Consider the following 15,404-nt stretch of genomic DNA (forward strand, 5'->3'; position numbering starts at 1 on the left):
TAAGTAACCTTTTCATAATGCATCAAAAGACAAGCTGCTGAAATAATGTTTTCCCTTTATTTCTCCATTGTCCTTGCCACCATTTAACTAAACCCCGAAATTAAATAGTGCACACATGAGTGCTTTCACTGGCAGCTTGTCTTTCAAATGTATAGAGACAAATGGTGAAAAGAGGTATTGAGTGGGAAAAAAAAAAGAAAAATAATGAACAAGCGAGGGAAGAAAGGGGGAGAAGTGTTGGATTGAGAGGGATTGAGGAGAAGGGAAGGAGCATATGGAGGAAAGGAGGCGGGAGGTGGGGGATGTGCGGAGTGAAGGAGTCAGGGAGGGGTGATGAGTCGAGGTGAGAGCAACAGAGTGACACTCTGTTAACTGTGGCTTAATGAAGGTCTTAATTATGGAGCTGGTGACATTTCAGCCAGTCACTGATCCCGTGTCACTGATTGATCCGCTGTGATCGGTCACCAGGAGACATTATTGATCGCCGCCGCGGTCGCGCTCCGCCGCCAGGACCCGCATGATCAAACACAGTCGTCTGCACGTCACCACCGCGCGTCACCGCCTCCTGAAATACCACCAGCACCTGCTGCAGAGGGCCCCTGTGCCTCCTCATTGAGAGCAGCCAATTGATCGCACCAATTAATAGGATGATAGAATAGATCTTCCAATCAGGCAAGCAAATAGAGGTCTGCTCTTGCAGCCAATGAATAGTAATTTCAGTTTAAATTATAGCTAAAGTTTTGTCCTCAGTCAAAAATTTGTAGCAGGGAAGACAACGTCATCCTGACGGGGCCTGCGTGCTAACGTTTGTGTACTCAGGGTAAAGCTCTCAACAAATATCACTGGTCTTATTATAATAGGGCCCATTCATCGTCTCTTGTCCACTGTTTACCCCTTTACCAATCATTCTATATGCTATTTGTACACCTACAGTACAGAGTGCAACAGAAACCTGTGCAGAATGAGTACACTATTTACTACTGCACTCTGCACTCGTTTCTTTGCTACCCATGCTGTGATTACATTTGTACTCTTTTACACGTATTTTGTTTTAAATAACAAGCTATATTAATTTGTGCTGCAGCCAGGATCTCAGAAAATCACCTATTCTGTGTTCAGATTTCATTTTAAGCAGATTTGGTTGGAAACACTGGGCCTCTGGTTCCTATTTCATCATTTTCAAACATTTTTGTCTTGTTTTATGTCTCATTTAATCAGTTCTTAATGCTTTTTCAGCTCGTGAGCTTCAGAATTATGAAAAAAAAATTAATGTTTGAACTGAAATAATTTTTTGCTTAAAAAAGGTGTGTATGGGAGCAAATAAGGCAGTTTGAAACATAAAATCAAAGCTGAATGATTCTTCCTTTACTGATCAGATATTAAAACGGGAACAGCTTTCATTTAAATAATAATATGCAAATAATATGTAGTGCACTGATGTGACATACAGGCCTAAATTCAAAAATACTAGCCAATATTTTGAAAACAGACACAGTGAACGATACCTTGTTGTCCTCTGTGGTTGCTATGACCCTGTGTACATGCTGTGCCATTATAAAAGCAATATACATTGATGAATTCTTCAATAAAAACAGAATCGGATTAGGTTGCTTTTAAAAGAAACATAATAGATAATTCATTTTAGATTAAAGTTAAGTAATCAAAGCTGATTCTAGAAACTCGTGGCATTAGTTTATGTGACATCTTTGATTGATAGCATGTTTGAACGATGCTTATAAAAAAAATAAAAAAATCCCCTGGCCCATATTTCACTGCAGGAAGACAAACAGTGAAGGCCACGATGGTGGTGATAAGGAGAAGCACAGCAGATGGCTCAGGAGATTGGAACTAGAATATACAAGAGGGAAAACAGTGAGAAGTGGAGGCCATCAAGGCTGCGCCACTTCACATCGGCACGGCAACCAGCCCCGCCGCTCTGACGAAGACCGCGCTCACACGGGCATCGTCATGACAACCCCAGTGATGAGAACCCTGCATCAGGTAAACAAGGTTGCCCTGAACAATGTGCGGAAGAGAAGGGTGCAAAACAAATGAGGAGGACAAAGGGTGCTTCTAGGTCAAGAGATGGAGGGATTAGATGTGCGAGGGAGGAAGTGGGGAGATGAGCAGGGGAGGGAAAAATGAAAGACATCGAACAGGAGAAAAACAAAAGGGATGATGGAGGGAGCGTTCGTGCCTGTTGAATGTTGGCGCTGCCTCGTGAGCAGATGCAGAAACAGGGAGAAAAATATCTCCCTCTAAGCCTCAACCACTAACATACACTTTACAGTAATTTGCTCTCTCCCCTCCTCCTCCTGTTGCTCCCCTCCCATCCCCTTTCTCTCTTAGGCTTGTTTACAAAAACAGTCCCATACTGTGCACAGACAACACACAGGCAAAACCTGCCTGATCAACAACCCATTACACCAGTGTGTTTTTTGCTATTTGATTTTTTTTTTCCTCCCCCTGCGCTCCATCTCCAAACACAAAGCGCAGATATCATATCTGCCCTCCTCCGACTAAACACACAATACTGTGTCTTCTGCTGTCTGTCGGTCTCAGCAACATGAGCACCCATCCACACATACTTAATCTTTTCTTTCTGTGATGCCGTGAGGGATTTCACAAGGATTATGAGATATTAAATCCATAGATGATCCAATCAAATCACAGCTCGACCCCTCCGCCATAATGCATGACCCCCTCCTCCATCAACGTTCACACAAACCCACTCGACGTAAATGCATTTACATCAGCTACAGCGTCGTAAATGTGTTTTAGATAGAGGACTGAGTGAGTAAAGCATATTGAAGATGACATTTTTCTCGCCTTTCTATTATGTCCCACAAAGCAGATGATAATCTGTATACTCTCAGCTCAGCCGGTGTTGTTAAGTCTATACAGGGACACATTTCTGACGCCTATTTTCTCTCCAATTTCAATCCATTTTGCTCGTCTACCCTAAAAAGCAGACACTCTGCATGGTAAATATATCAGCAGATACCATCACCCCTGCTCTTTCAAGAACATTTACAGCAGGGAGGCAGAGCTGGAGGGGTAGGGGGAGGAGGGGAGGATGGGAGGAGGGGAGGAGGTGTAGTTGGGTGGGGCGGGGGGCCACAAAGACAATTTTCCGTCTTTGCCTCCCCTCCGCTCCATCACACAGCGCTGGTCATTGCATCGTGCTGGTCGCCTAGCAACCTGGCATCCCTCGTCCCCGCCGTCTCCAGGCAACGAGACCTGCGACCGTAATCAACCTGCCACCTCCCGCCTCCCCCTCCCCTCTGTTCCTCTCCCGTCTCTGCTGCTTTTGCTCTCTCGCTTCCTCATCTACCTCCTCGTTGCAAATGCACTTACGCTGAGACGCACTCGCGAATTCACCCGGGGGAAAAAGAAGAAACACAGGTGGAAATTGGTATAGTCACCGACAAAAAAAAAAAAGAAAAAAAAAAAAAAAAAAAAAAAAAAAAGGGAGATTAAAAGACGACCATGATCGTGGACTCACACAAAGAGTTGGAACAAAGCGGCAGAGGCTGGGACAAAAAAAAAAAAGCAGAGATACATAATTGCGGCCTGTTAATGTTTCCACGCGTGGATGCACACGCAGATGCGCACACACACATGGGCAGGCAGGCACACAAAGCAGAGAGAAACTCAACCATCTCCTGAATTCAGCCACTCGCTAAATCAATCAAACACAAAGAGACTGGCAGCACAACGCCTGTACAGTTCAATAATATTTAATCAATGTCCCAGTCTTCAGTGTCAAAGCCGCTTCCCAGTGTCGTCTCCTACTCATACAGGGTTCACTAGTCTGTCCGGTAGTAAGGCGAAGCTGACAGTTCTCGAAGCTGACATTCAGCCGTTTTGTCAGACAGCCAACAAAAATCCTTCAAAGTGGAGAAACTGAATATCAAAGAGTAAATTTCTATGAACACTCGAGTTGACTCTCAATTGTTTTGTCTCCTTTGACTGATAAATATTCATGTCAAGTGTTGTTTGACTCGATTCAGTGGAGCAGAGGGGGAAAAGAACTGAATCACAGGCAGATTTCTGTGTGTGTGTGTGTGTGTGTGTGTGTGTGTGTGTGTGTGTGTGTGTGTGTGTGTGTGTGTGTGTGTGTGTGTGTGTGTGTGTCTACACGGATAGGGTCCATGTCCTACTTTTCTTTTTTGTTCTTAACTTTTTTTAATTCGCACACAGTTTTACACACTTTACCTCCAGTCCAGCCCACATAGATGCATGCTCATAAGAAAACGACTCCTGCAACAAAGTTCAAAGAGCCTAATAAGTTTTGAGACATCAGCCCTTCTCTACTACATTTGTGTATGTTCGTTCACCACACATTACACACTCGTACACACAAAAACACACACACACACACACACACACACACACACACACACACACACACACACACACACACACACACACACACACACACACACACACACACACACACACACACACACACACACACACTCCCAACCCCCCAAAACACACTATTTCTCAGGAACAGATGTCTGTATTTAAGCTGATAAACGCACTGCCTCAATGCACCTCCAGCCCCCTCCACCCATACTGCCACCCACTGTTCATTATGTCAAACTTTCATTCATTTCTTCCTCCCCTCCCCCCACCCTCCATTATTGCCCCCCCCCACCCCTCCTTTTTCATTTATCCAATTTCTCTCTAATTCACACCCATTTACCACCTCCATAAATCCAATCTGCATTCATCATTACAGTCGCCCCAGAGTGACGTACAGAGGACGAGCCCTTTTTTCTGTTGTTGTCAGCGAGCACCGCCTGTCCCGCGCATTGATATGCATGCATATGTAAATGACTTGATGCATGAATGCACACTTAACTCCAGATAGATTCATCAAGTGAACACATTGGCTCCAACTGTGGTGATCATCCTCATCCCCACACATCACCGACATCCAGATATAGGTTACATACGGGGGCCCTGCTTTATCTGCTTACTGTCAGATACATGAAGTTGCAGGTCACACGCTCGTGTTCACATCATAGCAGCATGTTTCAGCCGTCAGTGGAGCAAATCTGAGCGCCCACAGTGTGTTTTTGTAATGGTTTTTTTCTTCTTCTTATGTTACACATAAAATGTCAGTTTTTAAATTTAAATCGTCTTTTGCCATAAATAAAGGGGAAAAAAAAAATGCAAATCTTGAATAAGTGTGTAGTAACTAACAGGTATATAAGCGATTGTTAATATCACCGTGAAACTGTTCATGTGTGTCTACAGACCGTTTGCTAAACCATTAAGGGTACAAATTACAACATTCTGCTCTACAACTTCCTCTCATCTCATATCCAGCGTGAAAAAGTCTGGGCTAAATTTAGGATATGTATTTTTTTTTTTTTCAGACTATTGATAAAACCCCTCTGTCTGCTCTGTCTGCGTCCTTATGTCTGAGTAAATGTCAGGCTTAGTCAGATGTTCCACTCAAAAAGGGCTCTTTCCTCTCATATGGGCAGCTTAAACACAGAAGGCCTCGCAGCACAGATTTCACTCTCATAACGCAGCAGATAGCAGATAGTGAATGAAGAAACCTGAGAGGAGCTCATCATAAAACTCTGCAACTTCCACCCATCCACATCTCTGGATGTGTACTCTCCACGGAAACACGTGCACACAAAAGCAAACAGACAGTTATGCACAAAACACACACACACACACACACACACACACACACACACACACACACACACACACACACACACACACACACACACACACACACACACACACACACACACACACAAGCACACAACCTTCATTAAAGCGTATTAGTGTGAACACCTGCCCTCCCTTCCCCCGCTGCACATGCAAATATACACACACACACACACACACACACACACACACACACACACACACACACGCGCAGCTACTTTCCCACTTGGGCACAGTTTCACAATTGAATTTAGATATTAGATTTGAAATTAACAGTGAGGCATTGTGGCAAATATCATTTTAAGTGAGTGTTAATGAGCAGCAATATATTTTGCGACAAGCGAAGCACATATGAGCTTTACAGCCGGGTCTGACAAATTCTTTTCCTCATTGATTAAAGGAACAGTTCCACATTTAGGGAGACATTTTAATTGCCTTTCTTGTTGAGCGTTGATAAAGAGATCAATAGCGCTCCCATGTCTGTACAGTATACATGAACTACAGCTGCTGGCTGGTTAGCTTAGCTTAGCATAAAGACCGAAACAACGAGCCATGGCTGCAGGTTCATATTCACCGATAATAATAATGGTATTGATTTTTCCATAAAACAGCAAGAAGGCAAACAAGCGTACCTCCCAAAAAGTCAGACTTTTCATTTAGTGCCCTGATTATAGTCATGATTAATCACAACTTCCCATTGTCACATCTTAAAATAATTTGTCTGACTAATATTCCAAAAAACCTAAATATAGCATATAAAAACCACAAAATATGTTCATATAAGATGCAGAAACCTGTGAATATTTGCCAGTTTTTCTTGAGAAATGACTTGCACGTTAATGGATTGTGAAAATACTGCTGATTCATTTTCAATTATGTCGATTCATTTCAGCTCTAATGACCTTATTTAACACGTATTTATCAAAAGTCACTGAAATGTAAGTTCGGTTTTGGAGCTTTGTTAAATGGCCTGGTTTAATGTGCCATAATGTGGATGTTATTGTCTCTAGGAGCCTGACAACAGCTGACTGGGCCAGACAAATGGCCTGAGACAGTACAGAGATAAAGCGATAAGAACAGAGGGGACAAGAGTACAAGACGTCCAAGTGGGTAAGAGAGAGTCGCACTCAGGAAGACAAACGTTTCTGCTCCGAACCTCCATTTCCACGCTCAGAGTGAATCTGAATCAGACTTTTATTGCACCTGCCGTATTTTCCCTCTCCTTCCTGACACCGCCATTCTCTCACTTTCCTTCCTCGCTATCAGCTGAATGTGCTTTTGACACTCTTCCTCCCCCTCTCACTTCGAGACGGACTCTCTCACCTGAAATTAAACACAAGGCCAGGTGCCACTCTGATACAACCATCTGTTCGCCCCTGCCTGACTTCTTTCTCTTTCCTTCTTTTGCCATTGTTAGCAAGCAGATAAAAAAAAAAAAAAAAAAAAAGCTGTAAAGATCGACTCTTTCTCCCCAGAAAGGAGAAACACTTAAAAAAAAAAAAAGAAAAAAAAAAAAAAGCAGAGCTGTCTGTTAATGACATCTTTCATCTTTCTCTATATTCAGGTGTGCTTTCATTTAAGCTCTCTCTTCTCAGGCCTATAATTGCTATCATGTTATTTCTTTTGTATCTCTCTGGCCATGAGATGCCAAAGTTAATTATTCTTTGGCAGTGCAGGTGCAATTAGATGACAATTACACCACAGCTGGTGGCAGGGGTGGGAAGCAGATCTTGTCCGTGTGGGCGTGCATGGAGCTAATAAGATGGTTTTCGTTCTTTTGGCAGGGGAGGGGGCAGGGTAGAGAAGGATTGGGAGAACACGGCAGGGTTTAGCTTGTTCCAAATGGCTTAGAGGTAAGAGGTTGTGAGGAGGAGAGCCGCTAGAGTACAAACCCAGCAGGGAGAGGGGTTTAGCATGGGGCACTGGGCCCTGCTGATCCCCGACAAGAGGTCAAGAAGGTCACGCTTCTGTCACGCTAACAATGGGAATTTTCTTTTGTTGCCACCTTAATACCAGCCTTCACACTGTTTCTACGTCCCAGGTAACTCCACGTCTTCCGTTACAATAACGTACAAGTGCTGAAACAATTAGTCGATTAACAGAAGTTTAAATGCCAACAATTTTAAAAATCATATCATTCTTAAGGAAAAATCAAGATATCGGAAAAATGTGATGGTCGGACCTTGTATCTGCTTTAGAGTCTCAGTTAACGGTTACTTTATAAATTATTTAAATGTTGTGACTATAAAATGTCCATAATAATTTCCCCAAAAGTCTTATTTTGTGCTACCAAAACATACAACTTGAAAGATAATGCTGTTATAACCGCGTAAAACAAAGAAAAGCAGCTAAACTTCACACTTAAGATGGAATGAGAGAAATTATTCATCGATTGATTTTCCAACTATCAACAAGATTAATAGAACAAAAGGTCAAAAAAAATTTGTTGGTTCTTGCTTTCTTAAATGTGTTCTGTGAAATTCACTTGGCTATATTTGTTTTTTTGACTATTAGTAGGACAAAAACAAGCAATTTCACTGCATTATTTTGGATTCTGTGAACTTGCTATTGGCATATTTCTCTATTTTCAAACTAAACAGTTAATCGATCCCAAAAAATAATCCTGAGCTGCAGCCCTACATTGTTCACCTGCTTCTTATTTCTACCCTCCAAACTAGTCACAAGCTGCCATTCTGGAGAGGGTGACAAAAAAAACAAAAAACAAAACAAAAAAAGAAGTGAGTGATGTAGAGTTCAACAAAAATAACCAAAAGGAAACAGGGGTAAAGCCTTGTTGTAAAAGAGGAAGCAGCGCCAAGTCTGGGAGCACACTCTGTCTCAGTAATTCCTTGCCTTGTCGCCTTGTCGCCTTGTCTCCCATATAGTCGGTTATTATAGAGACGCGGCTGTCATGTCATATTTAGCTCTAGAAATGTCATTTGGCAGCACACCTGCTGCCTGGCTATGCTAATAAAGCTAGGTTTAACTTTGATTAGGATTCAGAGGGAAAGATGGATGGGAAGAGAGGAGAGAAGAGGAGGAGGCGGAGGAGAGAGAGAAAGACAGAGACACAGAAAGGAAGAGAAACATCAAAGAGAATAAGAACTGGCAAAGTCACTCCAGCAGCGAGCCTCGTAGCTGTCTCTTTCGACCCGTGACATGTAGCGAGATGACTCATGCCTTAACTGGATGGATATGTCTGGATGCATCACATATGAAACATAAGAGGGAGAGCAGCCTGTGACCTTTATTGGTGCATATCAGCTAAAGGGGGAAGTCAACCCCACATGTCAAACTTGGTTAATTTTCCCGTGTCACAGTGTGTCCATGTGTGTCTGTGTGTAGACAGCCAGGCATGGCAGTTATTCTGTTCCCTTTGTGTGAGCTGCTGAGGACTCATAAAGACAACGACACTCACCCCTGGTAGTGTCTTCTGCTCGTGCAGTGCATTCTGGGCTTTGAGGGCGGACTCACGTGCACAATATGTCAGAAAGGCACATCCTGGAGACAGACAGGCAGTAGAAGATCAGCAAACTGTGAGTGCATTTTTAATGTCAGACACATATGCTAAATATAATACCAGCTTTGGCTGAGGCATGTTATTGTATCTGGCCTAAAGGCATGCAGACAGAAACATTACTGCCAGATTATAAATGTGCCTTTTGATATATGTGGTTTGCTTTTAGGAACATGAATTAAAACTGACAACATTTCTGGGTCAGAAAATTCTCCAAAAATGCCTCCCACCTTAAATTAGACCGCGATGAACAACTGTCATTTTGTTAAGTAGTCCTCCCAGTAGCAGCAGACTTCTATGGAATTATTAAATCATAATACCTGGAGACTACTCAGACACAAACAGTCTGAATGAGTATTTAATATCACGCTGTTCCAGCAAAATGTATGCAGTCCCACATAATGGAGAGAGGCCTTCATTAACCTTTAGGGCTCCCACGGATCATGAATATGTAAATGTATGCAGAATAGGTGTTATAGGTGTTAGAGGAGTGACACCACCTGGCCCATACGTCTCCCAAATGACTGACGGTTTATGTGGCTTTATGAAAGCCTTTATTTTCCTTGCTTAGATTTGCATTAGGAATGACACCAAGGATCGTTGTTTTGCTTCGATCACTTTCAGCAGCTTCAGTCCATCTGTCACACAGGATCTTGAACGTGTTGCTTCGAAAGTAAGATAGGCCTGTTTAGCATGTGACGAAGAGTAGTAGCAGTGGGTGGCACCAACACTTTCAAACTGATTGATACCGCCACGTGAAACAAATTATTGACTGACAAAATATTTGTTCTGGGATTGATGTCAGACAGCTAGCTTTCTGTGCAGCATTTTACACTGTAAAAAGTACAACAACGCAGCTCATTCTCTATACTGTATATACATAATTCAAACAATCTGGGATTATTTCTGCACTCTTGTGGTCTATGAATTTAAATTCTAGAGTTTGACCAAAGCCAAGAGTTAATATCAAGAGTAAATATTGTATTTTTGAATATATATTGTAGCATTTTGAGGTGCCAGCATGCCCTGGGGCAACATACTCATTGTGTTCAATAATATTCCAGATGTGTCTAAATGTCCATTGTTATTATACAGTCAATTATTTCACCGATCAATCTGAATATAGTAGATGGATTATAGTTAAAGAGTGTATTGGCCTTTAACCCAAGAGTTAGTGGTAACTGTCTGTGTCTCTTTCTCTTGTCCTGAGTCTGGACACTGAATTGAAACTGCTCTTAATGAACAGGGCAAAGCTTACAAAGCATAGCAGCATGAAAACACAATATTAAACACTCATATGTGGTCATATATTAAAAATAAACAAATACATTTCAATCAAAATAAAGTATTTGGCCAAATTTGAAAAATATGTTTTTCTTTGACCTAAACAAATCAATTTTCATAGAGGTCAGTTGAACTGAAGAATTTTTTTTTTTTCCCCATATGAGGATACTAACCAGAATCTACAGCCAAAGTAAGGACATAAACTTTCATCCAAATGTCGGTCAGATTTCCTCTTTAGATCAATGGTACACTGGGTGTTTAGCCTCTCGGGGGTCTTTAAAATGCACCAAAGGGACATCAGCTCAATAACGAATCATTCAACCTCACCCACATTTATTGGAAATTCAATTAGCTGGAGGATACAGAGGAGAAACTGTCTTTCCACAACTCTAACACATTCAAAATCAACATTATTCCCCATACTGTGCTCCCTGAGATTTCTTGGTCCTACCTTTGTGCATCCCTGTATATTTGTCCTTTATCACCGTCAACTCATAGATCTTGCCAAACTGCTCGAAGATGGGCTTCAAGTCCTTCTCCTCCAGGTTTCGGGGTATCTGCCCGATAAAGAGCTTGATTGCGTCAGGCTCCTTCATTTAGAAGTCTGGGTAGGAATAATAACACACACACACACACACACACACACACACACACACACACACACACACACACACACACACACACACACACACACACACACAGAGAGAGAGATGGAGGCGGTCAGGAGGAGCAGACAGGAGCCTGCAGGCTTAAACTCACACTGCACAGGAGGTGCAAACAGGAGGCCGAGGATAGAAGTGCAGATGGGAGCGTTCAGTGGAAATGGGAGGCAGAAATAATAGTTTCTACACCCTTAGAGACATGGTCGTCCAAATACTACAGTAGATGTCAGCAGTATGTACAGATGACACAATAAAACACATAACAGTTTGATTGTTGCATAGATTATTGTATTTATAGTAATATAAATATAAATGAAAATGCTTTTAAAGTAACCTAACACCAGTATGAACTCACGGTTGTTGTCATAGATACGCAGTAATATCTAAAAGAGCTATAAATCCTATAGACATAATGGACTGCATGCAATTACACATCTTTTTTTTGACATACTTACAACTACTGGAGCCACCATTTTGAGTTTTAATTCCATAAAATACACCCACAAAACATTCATTTATGTATATTAATTACCAACATGAAGTTATAATCTCGTAACTTTCATATTTTTGGCATCTCGTGGACATTATGGATCATTACACATTATTTTGGGCTACAGAGCTGAGATATATTGTCCTCGCATAACATTAAATTAAGAACAAAAATCCGACGTCGGATGTAGTAAATAATAGTAAACACAATGTTTCCTCGCACTGAATTCGTGTCTACAGGCCGCCTGTGATCGAGCCCCCACAGAAACATGACAGTGTGTCTGTCATCACAGCTGGAGACCTGCGCTCTCTTTGTCAAGACAGCGGTGACAACAACAATGACCTGCACAGGATTTTACACATCAGACCAAAAACAACTAAAATCACAGAACAACAAAGAGTTAAAAAAAAATATATATATATATATATATATAAAAAAAAAATACCTGTGGTGCTGTACGTGGCAAAGAATCGGCGCGATCACTGGATGCCTTTCTTCTTCCACTCGCTGTTATTTAGTTATTAAACCTAAATTACTCAGTTAATTTGTCTGTCAGAGCCTCTTTTAATCCCGTAACAAGTTAGGCCTGCCCCCCACCTAAAATAACCCAAGTAACATCCAGCGACGGTCCTTTATTCGGCATGAGCGTGCTTTTCCAGATCGGCTTGTTGTTTACCCCCCTGCTCTTTCCTGACAGATGCTCCGATTTTTTTTTTTTTTTTTTTTTCCCGAATGAATCTGCTATATAAAAAAATAAACAAATCTCTTACTGGCTTGGCTAAACAGAGAGTGTTATGGTAGATGAATATTTAGGCTTCCTTCGGTAGACCGTAGGGAATTGGCAGTCTGGCTGGCCGTCCTCTCCTCTCCTCTCCCTCTCCCAGTGTGTGTGTGTCTGTACTCCTTTGACGTCGTAAGCCGGTGTCTCCCTCCCTGTCCATCTCAGCTCCATCCCTCCCCTGGGCTGTATGAGCCGTGATGTCTGCCGCTAGGGACCATCACTAAAATACCAGTCCTCTGACAGCCGGAGAAAGACGAAAGGGGGGGGGGGGGGAGGAGAGAAAAGCCAAAGCATAACACATATATGAATGCAAAGACTGCCGGGTGGGTTTTTATGATTTGTCATTAACGCTTATTAGGATTACTATTTTTGCTTCATTGATTTTCCTTATTCCAGTTGGTATTTCATTCATTTTCATTTTCTATCTATGGATATCAATTTTTATAAAATCTTGTAAATATAATTAAATTGTGTTAATATATTCTATTAATTCTGGGTTCTGCTCTGGAATTGATGACTACATTTTTTGTTATTTCACCAGGTGAGAAAATAAAATCAGCGTGTAGACCCAGAACACGCTGGGGGGGGGGGGAATTTTTTTTTTTATTGCATTTTATTTTCTTAATTTGTTCTGTAATGGAGCCTCATAGCCAAAGCATTTCACATGACTGTATTTGCATAAACAGAGTGATAATAAACATCTTAAATACCCTACTAAACAACTGTTATATCTGGTATTGTCCTGAATGGCTAAGTTCAGCAGCCATTTGTGGCATTTAATGCTTATAGACCTGCATGACCTAAATGAAAATTGTCATATTTGCTTGCATGAAGGCTATAAATGCACATTTATCCACTTATCCAGTGCAGTGTCTACAAAGGCTGAAGCCAATCCCACCTCACATTAGCCAAGAGGAACATCATGGACACATCCTCAGTCCGACAACATAATGTTTCTACAGACACACGTCGACAGTTGATTGCATAACCAATGGCTTGACTCAATAGCCTTTCTAATCTCTCTAACCAGAAAAGCTAACAACAGCTTTTAGTATAAACTGTTCCTCCTCAAATTATTATTAGTTTTGTGATGCATTCTTTGTACATTCAAGCTCTTGTCTTGTAAAACTTGTAATGCTTGTGATGTATGTTTGTATTACAATGTTTTGTATTATATTGTATGTAATTAACGTGCAGTTTACGTCTAACTTCGCTGTCCTTTTGGCCAGGTCATCATGGAAAAACAGATTTTTATCTCAACTGTTTTTTTTTATTCACCTGGGGAAATAGATTAAAAAATTATTTTTTTTAAAAATCCCCAATTCTGGGTTCTGCTCTGGAATTGATGACTACATTTTTTGTTATTTCACCAGGTGAGAAAATAAAATCAGCGTGTAGACCCAGAACACGCTGGGGGGATTATATGTATCATCTGGCCTGAGAATGCTTTGGGAGGAAGAGCTGCAAAATATTGGAGAGGTAAATCTGGGCTAATGTGCTCAACCTGGTGCCACCATGAACTGACCTCAGATAGGCAGAAGAAAATGGATGGATGGAGTCACTAATTCACCAAACTGATGTCCAGAAACCAGAGCAACCAGGGGGAAAACATGCAAAGCCCACACTCGTGGCCAAATAGTTAGGTCTGTAAAGTATAGTACTATACAGACTGCACATAGACATTAAAATCATGCGGGAAAATGCCCTTTGGATGAAGGCATACAGCCAAGAATATGTTAGGTAATTTATACATGAGGCAGCTCAGTGTCAAGGGAGGCCTTTTCCTCAAAACAGAGAGGAAAATAGAATGAAGAAGGCAGCAGGTGTTTGCTCTGAGGGGTTTTCGTTTTTCATGTGGACAGTAAAAAGCAGATAGTCCCTGACATCAAGAGCCGCAAATCCGCCTTTTGTTCTCGCCGTGGAGCTGGCCATGGTCCTGAAACGTATCTACTCAAATCATGTCACATTAACAGAGATACAACATAACCTGTCTGAGTGGGGAGAAAAACATTATTTCCACAAGTGCGTTCGTAAATGCAGGGACCTATTTCACAGGACAGACACACACACACACACACACACACATACACGCCCTCTCTGAAATCTCGGCAGCATGTAAACAATGAGCCCACATGACAGCAGGCTGCACACACCCGACATGCGCACAAGGGCGACACTTCAAAGGAGTCACGATCTGGACTTGCTCGGTTTATATGGCAGCGACGTTGTAATTTTTATTCGGAGCAAACCTCCGCGCGCAGATCTCTCTGCGGCCTCACCATTAATTCCTTTATTTCCACCAGCAGAACATCTCCTCGGCTACTGTTAAGACTGCCATCTGCCATCAGTCACTAAATCCTATCGGCCTTCCGCCCTTCAACCCCAGTATAAGCTCATAGAGCAGGCGTGGCAAAGACTCTATTCATCTGACGTTGATCAGTTAGCCCATAAATCACTGATACAAAAAAAAACAAAAGAAACAACAACAACAACAAAAAAAAACGGTTTCAGGAACGTGATTTGTGTTATTTTCACGATGTGTGGCAGCTTTTTTTTTTTTTAAATATCTGAATGTACCCAACAACGACATCTGGTGACAAACCGATGCCATTAGGGGGGTTATGTAGACTTAATATTTTTTTTGGTGCTTTTAACAGTGATGCAAGCCTAAACATATTTTAGTGTAGCAAAAGTAATGTGAAAAAAATGCACTGCATTACAAAATAGTCCTGCATTGTCAATAAAGAACATTTTCTTCTTCAGTGGAAAAAAAAAAAAAAGTCTCCAGATTTGGTTGATTTGAACACTTTAATATCAACTGAATTCTACTTTGGTAGATTGATAACAATAAAATAAAATCTAAAATCCAGTTGAATCATCTGACAAAGTGCCTTTGGGAGACCTTTTGGGGATAAATGGTTTCTACAGGACATGAAGGACATGACTAATTATAAGATACTGGAATTAAAC

The 15,404-nt window shown here is 41.5% G+C and overlaps 1 protein-coding gene across 5 annotated transcripts in view; it reads right to left on the minus strand.

The window, feature by feature from the left end:
• Positions 1–15,404, minus strand: part of celf3a (cugbp, Elav-like family member 3a) — a 31,603-nt gene that overhangs the window by 15,746 nt on the left and 453 nt on the right. For 3 of the 5 annotated variants that reach the window (XR_011310688.1, XM_069693356.1, XM_069693329.1), the window contains exons 2-4: positions 12,099–12,670; positions 10,953–11,105; positions 9,119–9,201 (exon numbers count right to left, since the gene is read on the minus strand). Coding sequence is in view for 4 of the 5 variants with exons in the window: in XM_069693356.1 (XP_069549457.1) it covers positions 9,119–9,201; positions 10,953–11,097 (228 nt within the window). In the remaining variant the exon portion in view is untranslated. The remainder of the gene's footprint in view (positions 1–9,118; positions 9,202–10,952; positions 11,106–12,098; positions 12,671–15,404) is intronic. The other 2 variants (XM_069693340.1, XM_069693349.1) reach the window with 2 other exon arrangements.

This window comes from Brachyistius frenatus, unplaced genomic scaffold, assembly GCF_029030835.1.
Source record: "Brachyistius frenatus isolate BFR_SWC_R1_liver_20210118 unplaced genomic scaffold, ASM2903083v1 Contig_2, whole genome shotgun sequence".
Taxonomy (NCBI): domain Eukaryota; kingdom Metazoa; phylum Chordata; class Actinopteri; family Embiotocidae; genus Brachyistius; species Brachyistius frenatus.